At 38.9% G+C, this 17,561-nt stretch overlaps 1 protein-coding gene across 1 annotated transcript in view; it reads right to left on the bottom strand.

Moving 5' to 3' along the window:
• LOC139731724 (rho-associated protein kinase 2-like) overlaps positions 1-17,561 on the bottom strand; it is a 117,193-nt gene that overhangs the window by 27,201 nt on the left and 72,431 nt on the right. Inside the window, exons 11-23 of the mRNA XM_071642604.1 lie at positions 13,978-14,069; positions 12,520-12,679; positions 11,468-11,486; positions 10,568-10,804; positions 8,926-8,976; positions 8,129-8,269; positions 7,052-7,132; positions 4,774-4,989; positions 4,013-4,178; positions 3,318-3,424; positions 2,799-2,928; positions 2,187-2,326; positions 924-1,108 (exon numbers count right to left, since the gene is read on the bottom strand). Coding sequence (XP_071498705.1) covers positions 924-1,108; positions 2,187-2,326; positions 2,799-2,928; positions 3,318-3,424; positions 4,013-4,178; positions 4,774-4,989; positions 7,052-7,132; positions 8,129-8,269; positions 8,926-8,976; positions 10,568-10,804; positions 11,468-11,486; positions 12,520-12,679; positions 13,978-14,069 — 1,725 coding nt within the window. The remainder of the gene's footprint in view (positions 1-923; positions 1,109-2,186; positions 2,327-2,798; positions 2,929-3,317; positions 3,425-4,012; positions 4,179-4,773; positions 4,990-7,051; positions 7,133-8,128; positions 8,270-8,925; positions 8,977-10,567; positions 10,805-11,467; positions 11,487-12,519; positions 12,680-13,977; positions 14,070-17,561) is intronic.

The following is a 17,561-nucleotide window of genomic DNA, read 5'->3' on the forward strand; positions in this document are numbered from 1 at the left end:
TGACCAGTCTTTTATTTTTCTGCATACCAACTTGTTTACAAATTGTTTATTTCAAGCAAAGTGCAGGACAAAGAAATGTGAAGTGTGATATGAACATAAAACAGGTGTACTAGAAATGTTTTAGTGTTTTAATATTTTCAATTTTTACATTTTAAATCAGTCAATAGAGTACCAAGTGATGATGTCAGTCTTTTGTTATAGCTTGGGCTGGAACCAGGTGCCTGCATGGTTAGCAACAATAGTGCTCATATTTCAGGCCAGGTGAGGTTGTTTAGAACCAGTTGCTATGGTGATGAATTGCTATGACATTACACTTTGTACTCTATACCACATGAATTACAGAACTGACTTTTTCTGCACCGCAATACAATATGACATACAATACGCAAGACATAATAGCATACTGAAGTGTGACATCATAGCAATTCATGCCATGGAAACTGGATCTAAACAACCTCACGCAGCCTAAATATCTGTGAACACAACAGCTGCTAACTAGACCGAACAAACGACTGTGACATCATCACTACAGTACTCTGCGAGAGTCATAATCATAAAGAGGGGCGGATCCACAAATTCTGTAAAGAGGAGGCCCCTTTATACAATTATAGGGGGGGGGGGGGTGCACGCTCCTCCCATTTTTTTCTTTTTATTTCTTTTGTTTTAACAAAGAATAAAGAGGGGGTGCATGCCCCATGCGCCCGCCTCTGGATCCGCCACTGCATAAATGCAATTTTATGTGTGTGAATGTAAACTTCAGTTACAAGACCTTGTGTACAGAAAAAGACAAAAAATAAAATAAAACTTTTTAAAGAGAACCCATATACTGCTTTTCGTGTTAGTGGCATTTTGATATCAATATTGTAGCTCATTCAGTGTATGAAGACCACTTGTACTACGACAAATCTGACCCTGGTCCTCACCTCTTGGCCTTCTCAAGAGAGCTTTCCAGACTCTTGTTCTGCTCCTTGAGAGAGTTGAGTTCGTTGCGTAGCCGCTTGACGTCGGTCTGGAGGGAGTTGGTCATCTGCTTGGCGGCCTTGAGGTCATTCTGTGTGAACCTGTGTCGCTGCTCTTCCTGCTCCAACTGAAGAACTTTGTCTTTCATCTGAAAACATAAAAGAATCTTGTCTCTATATCACAAAGTCACACAAGTTTACAGCAAATCTAATCTACCGTAGATTTACCCATTTAAATCTTTCTCTTTAACCCCTTTGGCCCTTCACGTACAGTCTGTTCCCATCACCCCTTTCAGACTATACAGCAGTTTCAGAGTTTAGGACATGCATATAATTAATATTTCAATTTATATAAAATTTTCCTAAAACACTTGTCACATTCAATTCAGGTTTCTAGCATGAATTTATTCTTTCATCTACAATTCAGCAACTAAAACTTTCAGTCCTTCACATAGTTGTCATTGCATAACCTACAACTGTACAGAAATTTTATGAGAAAGATGTCAAATTCTTCCCTTTGAATTCAGGTCATAAAAAGTTATTTAGTGAGCAAATGGGAAATTTGCAGGGTCACTACATAAACTTACTGAATGCTTTCATAATATGAAAAAGCTTGGAAAGTTAAAGCCAGGTGCCTTGACATATGAAAGGCTGATGTCTTATGAACTCAAACTTCCCATGCTCTGTTTATTTTATTTACTCTGTTTACCAATGTCAATTTGGGAAGGATTTTTCACTTTTTAATGTTCAGAAGGGTTGCTGACTTTAAAGGGACTGTACAGTATTGGTTGAGGTGAGGATTTAGCTTTGAACATTTTGCGAGATATCTAGAAACCACTCTATGAAATGTTAAAGAGCATACAATTCTAAGGGGAATTGAAAGTTTATTTGATGAAAATCAGTTTTGAAATGACTGAGATATCTAGAAGCAAGGTAAAACAAGGAGATCCAATAACAGTTGTGGCCTGTCGCATTTTATTAGGTTTGGGGGTTTTTTCTGTTTTTTTGATATGTCAGCCATTTCAAGACCAATTTTCACCAAGTAAATAGTGAATTCCTCTATGAATTGCATGTTCTTTCATATTTCATAAGAGGTTTCTCATTATCTCACAAACACACAGACAAAAAAGTTGGAAACCTGTATCCCTATCTGAACCAAAACTATACCATCCCTTTAAAGGTGAAGTTCCAGTTTGTGCTGTGTATGTCCCCCAATCCCTCTCTCACCTTTTCCTGTTCAGTCTTGATGGTTTCCTTTAGTTGTTCAATCTGTTGCCTAGCCTGCTTTAATTCCACCTCTAGGATAGAATTCTCCCTGTCCGCTTTGTTCCTCAATTCTCGCTCTGTAATCACACTCTTTTGTAGTTCTGGAATAAAAAAGAAGAAGAGAGAAACCAGATTCAAATGTGAAAACACAGTGGACAAGTTCACATCTATTCACATCTATTCATCAGTTGTTTGTTTGTTTGTTTTTTCTCAAATATGACTGGTGTGAAAGACACTTGTTATAATGATGCAAATCAACACTTATTTAGGATTGTTTGACAGACAACTTATTCAGAAAATCTTCTTCAAACCTGCTGAAGATTTTGTATGCTAATACAATCATCTAGAAGGGATATTGGCATGTGGCAATGATCCTCCATCATTTGTCCTAATCTCCATCTCTGATTAATCTTTTTTATTTTTTATTTGTCACTAAAATTCACATATAATGTTCATCACTATTGGTTTCATTGTATCTGTGATAACCACTCACCCCCCTCCCCATTCTGATTTCTTTAAATGTAACCATGCTTCCAATGTGTATCCCCTTGTCTACAGTCACATTCATCTCACCTTCCTCCTGCGTTCTCGTGATCCTCTTCTTCTCCGCATTGACGGCGGCCATGGCAGCTTTGTGATCTAGCTCGTTCTGCTCGTGTTTGTGTTGTAATGTCTTCAGGTCAAACTCTAGGCTCGCATTAGTCTGACAGAAGGGGAAAAAAGAAAGTATATTCAACAAGCGACAATAAAGATTGATCTCCTTGGAACAAAATTTGTGGAGGCATTTAATTATTTGAGAATTGATGGCAAATCAATTTGAATGGCACTTATCTATTGATATGATATAGGATGACAAGAGTATGTTTTGAGTAAACACTACTTTTCTTTTAACTATAATGTTTCTCTTCAATTGCAGAAGCAACTGAGATGTGGCCTAACTGCTAAAAAATTGAAAAATGCACATTATGTTATCAAAACTTAGTTATGCACTACCTCAATGAAGTCATAGAGTCACAGGGTGATCACACCAATATTACACCATAGAAGAATGGAGTGTTTGTAGTGGGTAGGGAGTATTAAAAAAGGTCTTACCCTTTCTAAGATGATCTGTTTCTCCTGGAAGGTTTGCAACTTGGCAATGGAGCGACTCTCTGCTTGCTTCAGCTTGTTCAGTTCAGACGTCAGGTTCATATTTTGCCCTGAAGGGAGAAAGCAGCGTTTGCACTTAGTTTCCTACCCTTGCACAAACAATAGCTACACTCCCGAAAAAATGAACTCACATCATAAACAATACTGTGCTACACTACAAATATAGTTCAGTTATGAGTGCGTGGGGGCCAAACATAGAATTGTGGGTGTGCTTTATAACAGCCACTGCTCTACGTGCATGGTCACATGACTGGAATGGGGGTTCGGTTTTGGTCAAATTTTCAAAACTGTCATATAGAGCACTATACTGTAAAACAAGGAATGTCTATGTGCATTTTAATTTTGTGAATTTTGCGAGAGCCAAGATTCGCGACATTAAAGTGCACATGAAAGTTCTTGTCTACACTATACGCATTGAATGTTACATGCAACTCGCAAAAATTTCATGCCGCGAAAAAGGCTGTCGGCTCCAATTCATGAAAATTTCATGCCGCGAAAATATTGTGTTTTACAGTAACACAATTTAAATGGAGAAAATGACCCACAAAAAAAACTGTTGGCACAAGAAGTTAAAGGCCTTTGCACATTAGAAACTTTTACACTTGACAATCGAGGCCATTATCATGGCTGCAGCTCACTTTCAAGTTCTGACTTGAGATCCTCTATACGGATCCGTCCGCTGTGCTCCTCCGCCATCTGGGTCTGGAACTTGATGAGTTCCTGGTCCAGGGACATCTTGTTGTTTAGCTCCCTCGTGTACTTATCTCTCAGTTCGTTTAGTTCCTGCTCCAGATGGGTGTAATTCTGGATACATGGAGGCAGAGATGAAAATAATCCAGTGAGAAACCATGGCGGGAATTTTCATGCAAAATGAATGTAAAACCCTGAAATCAAGATTGCTCGAAAACAAGGCAAGCAACTTAAAAATGTATGAACAAATGAACAAGATAAAGACCTGAACAATTGTACAGATAAAAAGATGGACTAATGAATAATTTCCAATGAATTCAAATATAATAAGAAATAAAGAAAGGGCTACACAGCAGATATTAAAGTTTCCCATCCATTCCTGAGATCCAACACTTCTTGAAACACCATCTGGACCAAGAGTCCTTGGCAAATATAGCAACATTGAATAATGCTACAAGTACAGTAAAAGTTGTTCGTTTTCTGTATGGATATTTTCGCGGAAGAGGAGGTCACAGACATTTTCACGAGATGTCGTTTTCACGAGTTGACACCAAGGCTGTCGTAAGTGCACTAATGCCTGTCCATTTGCGATGTTTTTGTGTGTTGTTAAATCTGCAACCCAACAGTGATATGCGAAATTCGCGAAAATTAGACCATTGCGAAAACAACAGCTTTTAATGTAGATGGGAACAGGGAAATGTTAACCCACCTTCTGGGTCTCCATGACGGTCTTCTTGGCCCGGGCGTGGTGGTCAGACTCCGTCTGGAGCTGCTTGTTGAGGTTATCCACCGTTCGTTCCAGCATGGTCACTTTCTCCACCCGCAGCTTGAGGTCCTTGATGAGCTTCTCCATGTCGGTCTGCTGAGAGACCTGGCGCTCCAGACGATGCCTCCCTTCCTGCTCCTGCTCCCAGCGCCTTTGAAGCTGGAGGTTGAGTCGTGGTGGTGATGGTGGTAGTGGTGGTGATGGTAGTGGTGGTGGTGATGGTAGTGGTGGTGATGGTAGTGGTGGTGGTGATGGTAGTGGTGGTGATGGTAGTGGTGGTGATGGTAGTGGTGGTGGTGATGGTAGTGGTGGTGGTGGTGGTGGTGATGGTAGTGGTGGTGATGGTAGTGGTGGTGATGGTAGTGGTGGTGGTGATGGTAGTGGTGGTGGTGGTGGTGGTGATGGTGGTAGTGGTGGTGATGGTAGTGGTGGTGGTGATGGTAGTGGTGGTGATGGTAGTGGTGGTGATGGTGGTAGTGGTGGTGATGGTAGTGGTGGTGATGGTAGTGGTGGTGGTGATGGTAGTGGTGGTGGTGGTGGTGGTGATGGTAGTGGTGGTGATGGTAGTGGTGGTGATGGTAGTGGTGGTGGTGATGGTGGTGATGGTAGTGGTGGTGATGGTAGTGGTGGTGATGGTGGTAGTGGTGGTGATGGTAGTGGTGGTGGTGGTGGTGATGGTAGTGGTGGTGATGGTAGTGGTGGTGGTGATGGTGGTAGGGGTGATGGTGATAGGGGTGGTGGTAATGGTGATGATGATGGTGGTGGTGGTAGGTGTGGTAGTGGTGGTGGTTAGAGTGTTGTCAATGGTGATGGTGATAGTGGTGGTGGTAGGGTAGTGGTAATGGCAATGGCAGTTGTGGTTATGGTAGTGGTGGTGGCGGTGGGGGTGATGGTGGTGGTGGTGGTGTTGGTAGTGGTGGTCGTGATGATGGAAGTGGTAGTGGTGGTGGTTATGGTAGTGATGGTGATGGTGGTAGTGGTATTGGTGGTGGTGATGGTGTTGGTAGTGGTAGTATTGGTAGAGGTGGTGGTGGTGGTGATGATGGTAGTGGTAGTTGTGGTGGTGGTGGCGGGAATGGTGGTGGTCGTATGGGGGGGGGGGGATGTGCACAAGATGGAAAAGTATCCAAGTCAACATCTCCATTCAGTTTACCAATTTTTAATCACAAACATTTGGCTTTTAAATTGGGTCTTCATGACCAGTTTACTTGAAGCTCCTCTGCTTATCATTTTCCTTTAGAATGTACTTCTATGCTTAACTTAAAAGAATACAAGTCTACTCTTTGATACTGTGATATGGTATAAAGTTGCGCATAAATAAGAATAATACAGTCTAGCCCTTACATGTTTTTAATCCTCTGTTCTTATTGCCTTTGTCTGTTCTCTGTATGATTGTCAATGTTGCCAATGTGTATGTGTGCGTGTGGTTTTTTTAACCTTCCACTGTATCTTGTTTTATGAAAATGTACAACAGAGAACTTGAACTGTAGTTTTGCACTTCTCATTACAACACATTAGACAATGATCTTTAAAAGCATTCTAGCACACATCCTACTACAGTGCATGGATGACTGATACTTTTAGCAGGCACTTACACATACACTTTTGAGTAATTTCCTATGATCATAAATATGGTCATGGAGATTGATATTTTCATTACCATCGCATCATATTTACTATCATCACAAAATGATATAGATCATCATTATTATTATTCACATCAATTCATATTAAGATTCAATTACCCCCACTGCCTTTAATGCAACCTAGCACACTTTAAGCATCTAGTTACTATTTTCTGTCGTTGTACAAATAGCTGCAATGTAAAATCATGCGATCAAGTTATTTACAAGACAGGAAGAATGACCAATCTCTCAGCATAGGTATAAACCTTGTCATTAATCGAGGTGATGAAAGAGTGATAACTTACACACCTGTTTGGTTTGGGTGCTGTTTTTTAATGCCAAAGTGTATTCTAACCCTAACTGGGAGGGCTTCAAGTACGCCTAATAACAGTTGATTTATGCACTGACATAACAAAGCACCTGGCTCATTGCACAACCTATTGAATCACCTTTTTTTCTTACTTTGCAAACCCCCCTCCCCCTCACCCCACTTGTAACCAACAAAAAATAGTTTTATAGCTAAATAGGTCTTAAGGTGAATTAATTTGACTCTGCCGCCCTCTACGGTGAAGATGGAGGATGAGGAAAACACCAACCTCTTTCATTTCATGCTTTTGATCCATCAACTGCCTCTCGCGTTCCATGAGTTTGTTTTCGATATGATGCTTGTCGCTACTCTGTCAAGACAAAGACAATAAAAGGAAAAATTGAACACAACAAAATGTGAGATGAAGTGTTAAAAAGTCAAATTTTATTCAACTCACAGAGAAAAAAAAAATACAAAAAAAAAAGTGACTTAAAACAATGTGCATGTCGAACACAAATAACAAAATGCAACCGGTTCATTTAATGAGATTGTGAGATAATGCTTGTTCATTTTCAGGTTCAGAAATTGATATTCTGGACTTTTTTTTTTTCATTTCAGAGAAAATTGTTGAGGTCCTGGCATAAAAGACAAAGAACTTTTCATAACAGCGTTTTTTTGTTCCCCCAAGTCTGACAGCTGCTCCCAATCATTAGACCATGATTACTCTCTTTGCAGAACATCACGGCAATTATGGAGCAGGACACACAGTCACATTGGCTGGGGTGATAATGGTAATAGCAGAAGACAACAAATTAGAGCAAAATCTATTCAGCTCAAGGAGATGGAAAAACAAACAAACAAACAAGCAAAACCAAATACAATTCAGTATCTTCATGTTTCTTCACAAATGTTTAATCTCCTCATTCAGCCTTACGACCAGCATGCTTAATACTGATTAAACCTAGAGTGAAAAAATTATTATTTTTTTTTTTTTAAGGATTATCTACAAAACTATACAGAGAAAATAAAGGAAGAATATGACTGTAATGTTGGAAACTGTCCGAGTCTTTTGTTATTCACGGGCAAGGCATTACGGACAACATGGAGACCTTCGTACAAGACACATCAAGGCAATTACCCCCGAGGGCAATTACCCCCTGCCCTGGCTAAATACTGGTTAGTGATAAGGTTAGAGTAAAGATTAGGGTTTGGGTTAGGGTTTGGAGCTTGGGTTAGGATTAGGATTAGGTTCAGGATTAGGAGTAGGGGTAAGGTCAGGGGAAATGTCCGGAGTAATTGCCTGGGGGTAACTGCCCTAGACCCGGCAAAAGGAACTCCTAAGATATGTATTGAGGTTCCTCCTTACCTCGCTCTCAATGTCTTTCTTAAGGCGGTCCATCTTGGAGGACATGTGTCTGTTCTTCTGGTCCAGGTCTTTGTTTTTCCTCCTCTCACTGTCCAGCTGTTTCTCCATGGAGTGTGCTCTCCTCTTTAGATCCTCAAACTCCTTCAGAACACAATCAAATTGTGCAATAATGTGAGTAGGGAGAGGAATTCAATTAAATTTTAATTCAATTCGTCTTTGTTTCCATATCACTTTTTTTTTTTTCAGATACAATTACAAACATGACAATAGAGTACAACGTATACAAACATGCATTTGAAAGTGAAAAAAAAAAATATGCAAGTGAATAGCCTATATCAAACTATTTGAACAACAAAATCATTTTGTTATTGGAAGAGACAGCCTCACCTAAAAGACAAGCTCATGAAATGTGGGCTACTCAATTAATCACGACTCCAAGGGGATTTGCAAGTATGCCAACACAAGTAGCTCATCAAGCTTTTAATGTTCCTATACAGTTTTTGGCTGACAAATTTCACTTGGGGAGAAGAACTGGTAGTATTCATTGCAAAAGACTAATTATTCATGTTCCAAAATAAATGCAAATTCATCCTGCATCATGATGAAGATGGACATATTTCCATGGGGAAAATTTTTTTTTATGTGATGAAATGACTGCTTGTCAAAGTTGGAAACTCACAAATATATCTGCACATTCCACACTCTTATTTTTTTGCCAGTTTTACAAGAAACTTCACTGTTCTGTTTGCTTTTAACAATTTAAGCCCATGAGAATGAGAATGTGGAAACAAACTTACAGGACCAGACGCCTGTGTTCTTATTGGACCATCCATCTCCTTTGCACCACCCTGAAAAAGAAATGGAGTACATATAAGCTGTGTTCCAGAATTTCATCGAAAGGTTTAGGATGAAATGCATGTTAGGAACTGCGGTGTATGGGTTAAACTCACTCAAAATTATTGCAAAAAATTATGCTTGCCAAGGAATACTACACACAGGCATGTCAGTGCATTCAATGAATAAGTGCTTGTGAAGCTACATGGAAATGACATAATATGAGCATAATGAGTATGCAAGTGTGTGAGTATTGTCTCACATGAAGATACATGATAAATACAAGAAAATCTGCACGAGTCAATACACGTACAGCCGACAAATATATAGCCTTCATTCCAACAGCTTTGCTGGACTCTTCTGATGCAGAACAAAGACCATATGCTTCAACAAAGCCTAGTGGTAAATTGCATGATTACACTTAAAACACACAGAAAAAATATCAATTTCTAAGCTAATCATGACACTATCTTTCCTATTTTTCTTTTTTGCTTCTTGCACATTAAAGACAGTATCAAATTCTTCAGGTAACAAGCAAGAGGGTGCTAAATCTACAAACTACACAGCAGTAACATCTTTCCTGATGTATAAATTTGCAAAGCAACTAAAGATATTTATCTGCAGTGTGCAGTCGACTAGGATTTTCCCAACCTTTTCACGCAATCATCAAATTTGTGCCAGAAATACAACCTTTCATCATCCTGTTGATTAAGTTCATTATCTGGATCACCAATCTACATACTGAACTTTAGCCCTACTGCATAAGGAAACATTTCATGGTTCATTTCTGTATTTCACACTGTGTTATAGTCCTAATGGACCTGTGTCTAGCTATGCTATGGGTGCAAACAATAGTTTAAACAGACAGCCAGTGGCCCTCAACCTTAACCATTTTACCAATCATTTTATGGAAAGAATTGTCTGTATTCTGTCCTTCTTACCAAGTCATTCTCCATATGACATAAGTGGAAAAAGTTGTAGCTACACATTGTAAACTTGTAAACTGTAAGCAGTCATACAATTTACCACTAGCATGACCTTTCAACCCTATCATTTTTTGCATTTATTTGTTGTTCTATTTCTATCCTTTCTATTCAAGCATATAACCACTGGACATTTACCACTGAAGTCTTACCTGGAAATTAAACTTTTAGCCCAAGTTCAGAGACCTATTGACCTTTGACCTTTGGGGATTTAGCCCAAACCTCACATAGCATATCTCACCCAAGCATAAAGTTAATGTGCCCCTGGATTTTGTTTAAATCATGTTAACATGATCTGGGGCCCGTTGCATAAAAGTTACAATTATGGTAACCTTGCCATCCAATGGTAACTTCCATGGAATTGTTGATTTTGATTGGCTGTTGAGTATTGTTACCATGGTAATTACCATTGGATAGCAAAGTTACCATAATTGTAACTTTTATGCAACGGGCCCCTGGGGTAGACAGTATACATTTACAATGATAATGGACAGTCTGAAAGTACAATGACCCTGGCGACTGCAGCATAAAGACTTGAAGTAGACATACGCTTACGATAAGTTAATGTACAGCTGTAGGCATTCATACTGTTATTGCAGTCATGCAACAGGTTATGACTCACATTCGTTTGAGGGAAATTGGAAGGACGGATGTCCACAGCAAAGTGGTCAGACAGCCCATGCCGAGTTAGAGACCAATCACACAAGAGGAAAATACAAAAAAAAAAAAAAGCAGAAATGGCAGAGTCTCGAAAGAAGGCAGAAAAAGAGATATATCCAGAGTGTAAGAGAGAAAAAAACAAAAAGGAACGCAGTGAACAAACATAGTAGGATATAATACACCACAGGTGAGATTCATACTGAGATTTAACTGGATGCATTAAAGGAGACCTCCGGACGACTTTCAGATTTTGATATTTGAACAACTATAGATTAGTTATACTGAGGACAGCATTTCAGAATATACGGTAATTGGGATGAAGAATAAAAATATTTTCAAAATTTAGAACAAATTGCAATGAACAAGGATGATGACATGGCAGAGTCACCATAAGAATACATGAGTTGGGGCTCAAGGAAGCAGACCAAAAAACGAAGGCATGCATAGGGTTCACACAGGTGAACTCTCAAGCAAGCGGTATTGTAATGGAATTACACTGGCACTATATTTCTGAAATATATGAACCTCCTACGTCATCATCCATGTTCAGTGTCATTTGTTTAAGGTTTTTCAAGTTATTGTTTCTCTGCTCAAGAGCCACAAAAAATTCTGGTGACAACATATACGTTTACTTCCTAATTTCTCTTTAATTCCAAACTGTGCAAAGAACTAACAAACAATTCAATTGTTTGAACATTTACTAACAATACAGAAAAATAATTGATCTAAAGTAATTCATTAGTGGATGGGATCTCAAACAGGTACACGGCATGCAGAACACAGCACTCAAGCACCCTATCACAGCATTCTTCAGTAGGGTCAAATGCTTACACAAAGAAATGCTTTGAGTGTTTTCACTTACCTCTGTTGATGTAAAAAGCCTGCATACAAATTAAAGGAGAGAGAGAGAGAATGAGAATATCTGTCAACATACTGTATTTGTACTTAAAAAACAAACAAATGACTGTTTGAAATATTTCCACTCCACTGAAATTACAGCTTCCACTCCCCTAAAAGTTCAGCATAAAAACTTTCTGTACGAGAACATGTAAATTTCTTTCACATTCTGCATGTGCTACGATGTATAAGGTTGGTATTTATGTACATGTTCTGAGACGGCATGTGCACAATGTGTTCACAGAGCTACTGACTGCTAGGTGAATATTAAAGCGAATTTGAAGTTGCTCATGTGCACTGGGTACATATAACCTTTCTTTTTTCTCAGTTGGTGAGACACCTTTACTTGTTATCAAAGCAACATAATGCATTATCTTGTCTGATGTATTAATTTATGGAATTCATCAATCATGTTCAAACAAAGGGTGAACTGGCGTAGACCAGGTGACCAAAATGGTCTGTCAATTATGGAAACATTTGGGAAAGCATCCATTTCATTATTTTGCACTGAATGCATTATACATTTTTTTCCATTGCTATTGCCAAATACCACTTACGCTGTCAGGAGGATGTGATGGCACCATTCATAAGGACTACTTGAATAATCATTACATCACAGATGCTGATCTCATTGGCCCGAATTCACGAAGGTGGTACAATTGAAACCATGGTTTAAACCATGGACAATTTGTATGGAGTGTCACATGGCCTATATCGTTACGAAATGATCATTTCGTTAACGAAATGGTCATTTCATTACGAAATGACTGATTTCATAACGAAATAGGCCATGCGACACTTGGCGTTCCATACAAATTGTCCATGGTTTAAACCATGGTGTCAATTGTACCACCTTCATGAATTGGGCCAATGAATCTAAAAACCAACACACCTTGCTGATACAAATGACCTTTTTCTGTTCATGGGCAAAGTGGAACCCTAACTGACTAGGCTTATTGTAATCTGACTGTGCTATCAATATACCAGATGAAACCAGAACAAAAGACGATAGGCCACCTGTTTGTCTTGTTGAAGGTGAAACCAATGAAGGGCAGGTTGTTGCCGGCGAATGTCTTGGGCAACTGAAAGCTCTCCTCCGGGTGATCCTCTGCTTCGATGTCGTCAAAGTTGCTGGTGTCATCATCATGTTTCAGTTCTGGTACTACAGGGGGTACAGCTGGGTAGGAGGAGGAAGAAACACATAAGTTTTAGTGATTGTGATACGGAATGAAAAACAGTATCAGGACTATCAACATTATACAAATAGTGAATGGTCAAGAGTGCGATGGCACAAGATTTCACATGAGGTGTAAGATAGAGGCGCTCTATTCAACGAAGCAAAGCCGAATTGAATCGTGTGCCTCATCTTTCACCGAACGCGAAATCTTGTTCCACTGCATGAGTAAATACCATGCACTAACTGTTTTATACAATACCTCGGACGTCAACATAGATCTGGTCCACACAGATTCTTGAATTTAGCACAGAAATAGCAACCATTTTCAGTGAAAGGTGAATAAATAGCTGCACAGTCAGCCAGCCGTGTATGTACATATACGAAACTGATCAATTAAAGTTTTTTCACAAAAATGAGTGACAAAAGTATGCGTTTGTAAGCCCGCTCGCAATTGCTGAGTGCATGCAGCATATGTTTGTTTACTGTAACATCAGAGCCGTGTAATGGGACAAAAACTTCAATTCAATCGTGAGTTTAACATGGGAGTCAATGGAAATTGGTGATGTCAGCCATGCGCTATCCAGTTTTGCTCAAACAAAATTACACGGCCGACAGCCATAGCGTGCGATGGTACTTTTAACTGAGTGACAAGTGATGAACAATCGACCAATCAGATAGCTACATTCTCTTTAGGTGTTGTATAATCACAAATCAAAGTCAGTGAGACACCAAAGAGAAAGTTTAGAGACAAGGAAAAGTAGAAATTACGCGGTGCGTAATATATGTCCCCGCCGGAAGTAGCATTTTGTAGCAAAATGTACAATATAGGTCAAAAATCAAGGTCAAAGGTCAAAGAAGTCAAAGGTCAAAATTCTGTGTAGAAGTTTTGAAGCGCTCACCTAGTGCCATCACATAAAGCAAACGGAATCAAAATCGGGTTAGAAATGGCGAAGGAGTAGCATTCTGTAGCAAAATGTACAACAAAATGTAGGTCAAAAATTAAGGTCAAAGGTCAAAGAAGTCAAAGGTCAAAAATCAACAAAATGTTGAATGAAGATTTCTGTGTACTTATCAAGATGTAAGGAGTCTGACTAAATTTTGATGTAATAGCAAAACAAATCCGGAGAGAAATAGAATCCCTCTCCACCACATAAAGATGATTAGATTACACGTTCTGCATATGGTGCAAAAATATATGGTGAAATTCATATACATATTCACTTGATGATGAATGAAGCACTACGTCATTTGCATAGTTGGGAAAGATTGAAAAGAGAACATAAAACTGTTGTACTTACTGGTCCGTATATTGTCATACGTCCACATGTCATTCCTGAAAAACCTATGGCTCTTGATTTCATCTATTCCATGTCTACCTAATCTTGTTTCCCTGTATGAAATATAAGAAGAAGAAAAAGAGGATAGTGTGTTAGACTGTGGTACAAATAAACACAAATATCAAAGGCACCAGATCATCATTCTTCTACATTTTTGGAAAGAAAAAAATACTGATTTGGTGCACATAAAAGATTTTAAAGAATGAATAAAAGTCCCAAATGGGGAGAATGAAGTCCATATGACACGATACAGATAAAACATAAACATAAAGACTTTCATTATATTTGAGTCATATTCCTAACACAGCTGCGTCCAATTAAAGGGTGTCAAGAGGTTATTGCCAGCTAGTAACAAAAACCCACAAGAACCAAGCTGTGCTTCCAAACAGTTATAGTAATTCTTTGCTTCTTACTATTAAACAAAGATGCATTTTCTCTCCAAAGAGCTACACAAGTCCATCAGCCTTAGCATTTCCTTCAATACATTTTTCTTTTATCACACGAATGACATACGATAAATAACTGGTTTCTCTGATCCCAAGACCAGGTATAGAGAGCACCCACAACCTTGAATGTAACAGATTTCACACGACACATAACACTCTACTGCCAGTTTTCAGCGTAAATGTGGCCATATTTAATCATGATACACATTCCTCTGAATCACGCACAGTCTTGTGTGCAAAAACCAAAGCCTCAGTCATACACATCTCATTAGCAATCACTCCCCATGGGAATAGAACATAATTACAATATTTTTTTTTTTAATCACCTACTGTATACAGTATTTATAGCAAGTCTAATTTTTCAAGAATCAGGACTTGACAATTTTGCGAGTGATTAGATTTGCGATCAAGGATTAAAATAGTGAACAGAGAACTGTACGTGTTAACATCACATTCATGTCACCATTAGAGTTGATACTTTTGTGTGTTGTTGAATTTGCAAAGAGCACCTTACTTGTGAAATTTGTGAAAATAAGAGAGATGTATGGCATACTTAGTACCCAATTTGGTATGAATGCAAAATGTAAGATTTCTGTTCAGATCATATACACATTCACACATTTTGTGTTTGAAAATATACTGGGCATTATTTTTCTTCCAAATAAGCCCTCCATGGGCTTTCAATCCTTAAATCTTCAAATACTTTTCACAAGGAACGACATTCTAGTCATTCTGATGTCTGACAGAACCTTCACTTGCAGGCCACCAAGGACAGATTTGAAACTTGGGAGACAGGAGTGAAAAAAAAAAAATAAAACAACTGACGATGACCTGTGACTGAACCTGGCAAAGCAAAGTCATCATTAGCCAGTCACACTGTTTTCACATCAGCATGAATAGACCCAGCTGTGCCCAAACACTGGCTAAAAATAGAACAGCAGTGTCAAGATGCTACCCAGAAAGAAATTGGGGGGGGGGGGGGTTAGAAAGGATAGAAGACACAGGCATACCCGAGACAACTATGACTCAAACACCTCAGCATCACTCCATTGTGTTGCCCTTTTCTCCTGTGCCCTATAAATTAATGAGGCTACTTTCCAAGATTACTGCGAAATAACTTAACTGAATGTAAATGTACATTAGATATCATTTTATATCTTTTTATGCTATCAAAGGGATGCCAACTTTGTAAACAGAACTGCAGTATTCTGGGGGCTGGAAAAGCACACTTTTTGGTGGAAAAACAGTATTTTTCAATATCTTTACTGTAGTAGTGATGTGATGTCTAGTAATACAAATTGGGAAAAGAGCATTTACCATGAAACCTGCAGTATTTTTGGCAAATAACATACAAAATACTGCAAAAAAGGGAACAGCTGGCATCTCTGCTATTTATCTGTGTGGTACCCTGACACAAGTCTGTTGTGTATTTTGTCTATGCCTCGAGTCTCCTCCCTGCTCCAGGTCATACGTTTTGATTATTGACATTATAAAGAATGCTGAATCCCCTACCCCCCCCCCCCCCAAAAAAAAAAAAAAAAAAAAAAAAAAAAAGAGGAGAGAATATTACATTCTGTTTGTTTGGACAACCACACAGTCGCACAAATACACTTTTTTCTTCAATCTTAACTAAATACTGAGGATTTTATGAGTTGAGAAAAAAAAAACAGAGAAAGAGATAGAGACATATATATTGATTGTCAGAATTTCACAGAATAGAAGGAATAAGAATAGGACTAAACATAACTGGTTTCTGATCTGTTACCGTTGTACCAGATGATAACTTAATGAATACAGCAGTTGTGTGTGTGGTTAACAAGAGTTTGGATGATGGCAGCAGTCATCCTTAATAACTTTTTTTTTTAATCCATCAAAGGCTTTGAAGACTACTCCTTACCCCACTCCTGAAATCAGCCAACTTGCTTAATCTGTGAAACATGTCTGGAACAGCTAACCCATGTTTGTCGTGGACGCAGATATGTTCTCATTTGTTCGTTTCCCCATTTTATTTTATTTTATTTTTTGCTCAAATGCATTCACATGATGACATGAACACGCTACCAATGTCAGCATGTCACAGTGATTCACACAACCACCAATAAAACACGCTAACAACACTTTCCTCTGATCATACAGCCACCTTTTTAGCACATGACTCTTTTATTTCTAGTTTGTGTATTTTAAGTGCTGTAATGAAAGCAGACAGGAGTGGTGACTAAGGCATAATGGTGATTACAGACTCCACATGCCCAGCACAACAAAAACTCTCTGTCGGGGTATGTAATATAATTGGGCACTTGTTTGTACATGTATTGGACTCTTGCCGAAACATCAATTCAGGCAAGTGAAAAAGTCTTGTCTTGCTTTGGTCTTTTTGTTTTATTTTGCTTCCATTCTGCACGGACCTGTTAAAGGTATACAAAGTAAATATTTGGAATATTTTGACTGAATCAAAATATTCCAAATATTTCTGTATTCCACCAAGAAAGAGAACCCCGAGGGCAGCTTCAAGGAGCACACAGACACAAAAGGTGCTAGATTCACAATTTTAAACTCTCAAAGACTTCATAGCATGGGGAGAGAAGGTTGGCACGACTGAATCGGGATCGTCATTCACTCTCCAACAGGGTACACTTGAAAACCACAATTAGTGCAGGTGTGCTAGAATAGAACTGTCCATCAGCGAACATGTGCATCCAAGTGTACGCTCATCTGGAACGTTTGACTCCAGTCAAGATCCTTCAGCTGTACACATGTGTACTTACATAGAGAGCAGTGATAAAGCTGTGTGTACACAATTTGTTAATGGATTCCCGAATATGTATGAGTCGCGCCAGCCTCCCCCATTGCATGGTGTCCCCATACTACCTGGGCCCTGTTTCATAAAGCTGTTCATGAAGTTACGCATGACTTTACGAACAACTGGAATATGAAGTGGCAATATGTGTGCCCATTTTTTTTTTCATACTGTTTTAAAGGGGATGGCTAGTAACTGATTAGTGGGAATCAGTGGGAATGCTGGGGGATGATTGTTCCAATTCTTGTGGGATTCATTTAAGAGTACATTGATTGTTGTGTGAAAATTATTTGCTTCTGAAC

This window comes from Diadema antillarum, unplaced genomic scaffold (assembly GCF_040938485.1).
Source record: "Diadema antillarum isolate AM-2024a unplaced genomic scaffold, OU_Dant_1.0 seq00000383_RagTag, whole genome shotgun sequence".
In the NCBI taxonomy this organism is placed as follows: domain Eukaryota; kingdom Metazoa; phylum Echinodermata; class Echinoidea; order Diadematoida; family Diadematidae; genus Diadema; species Diadema antillarum.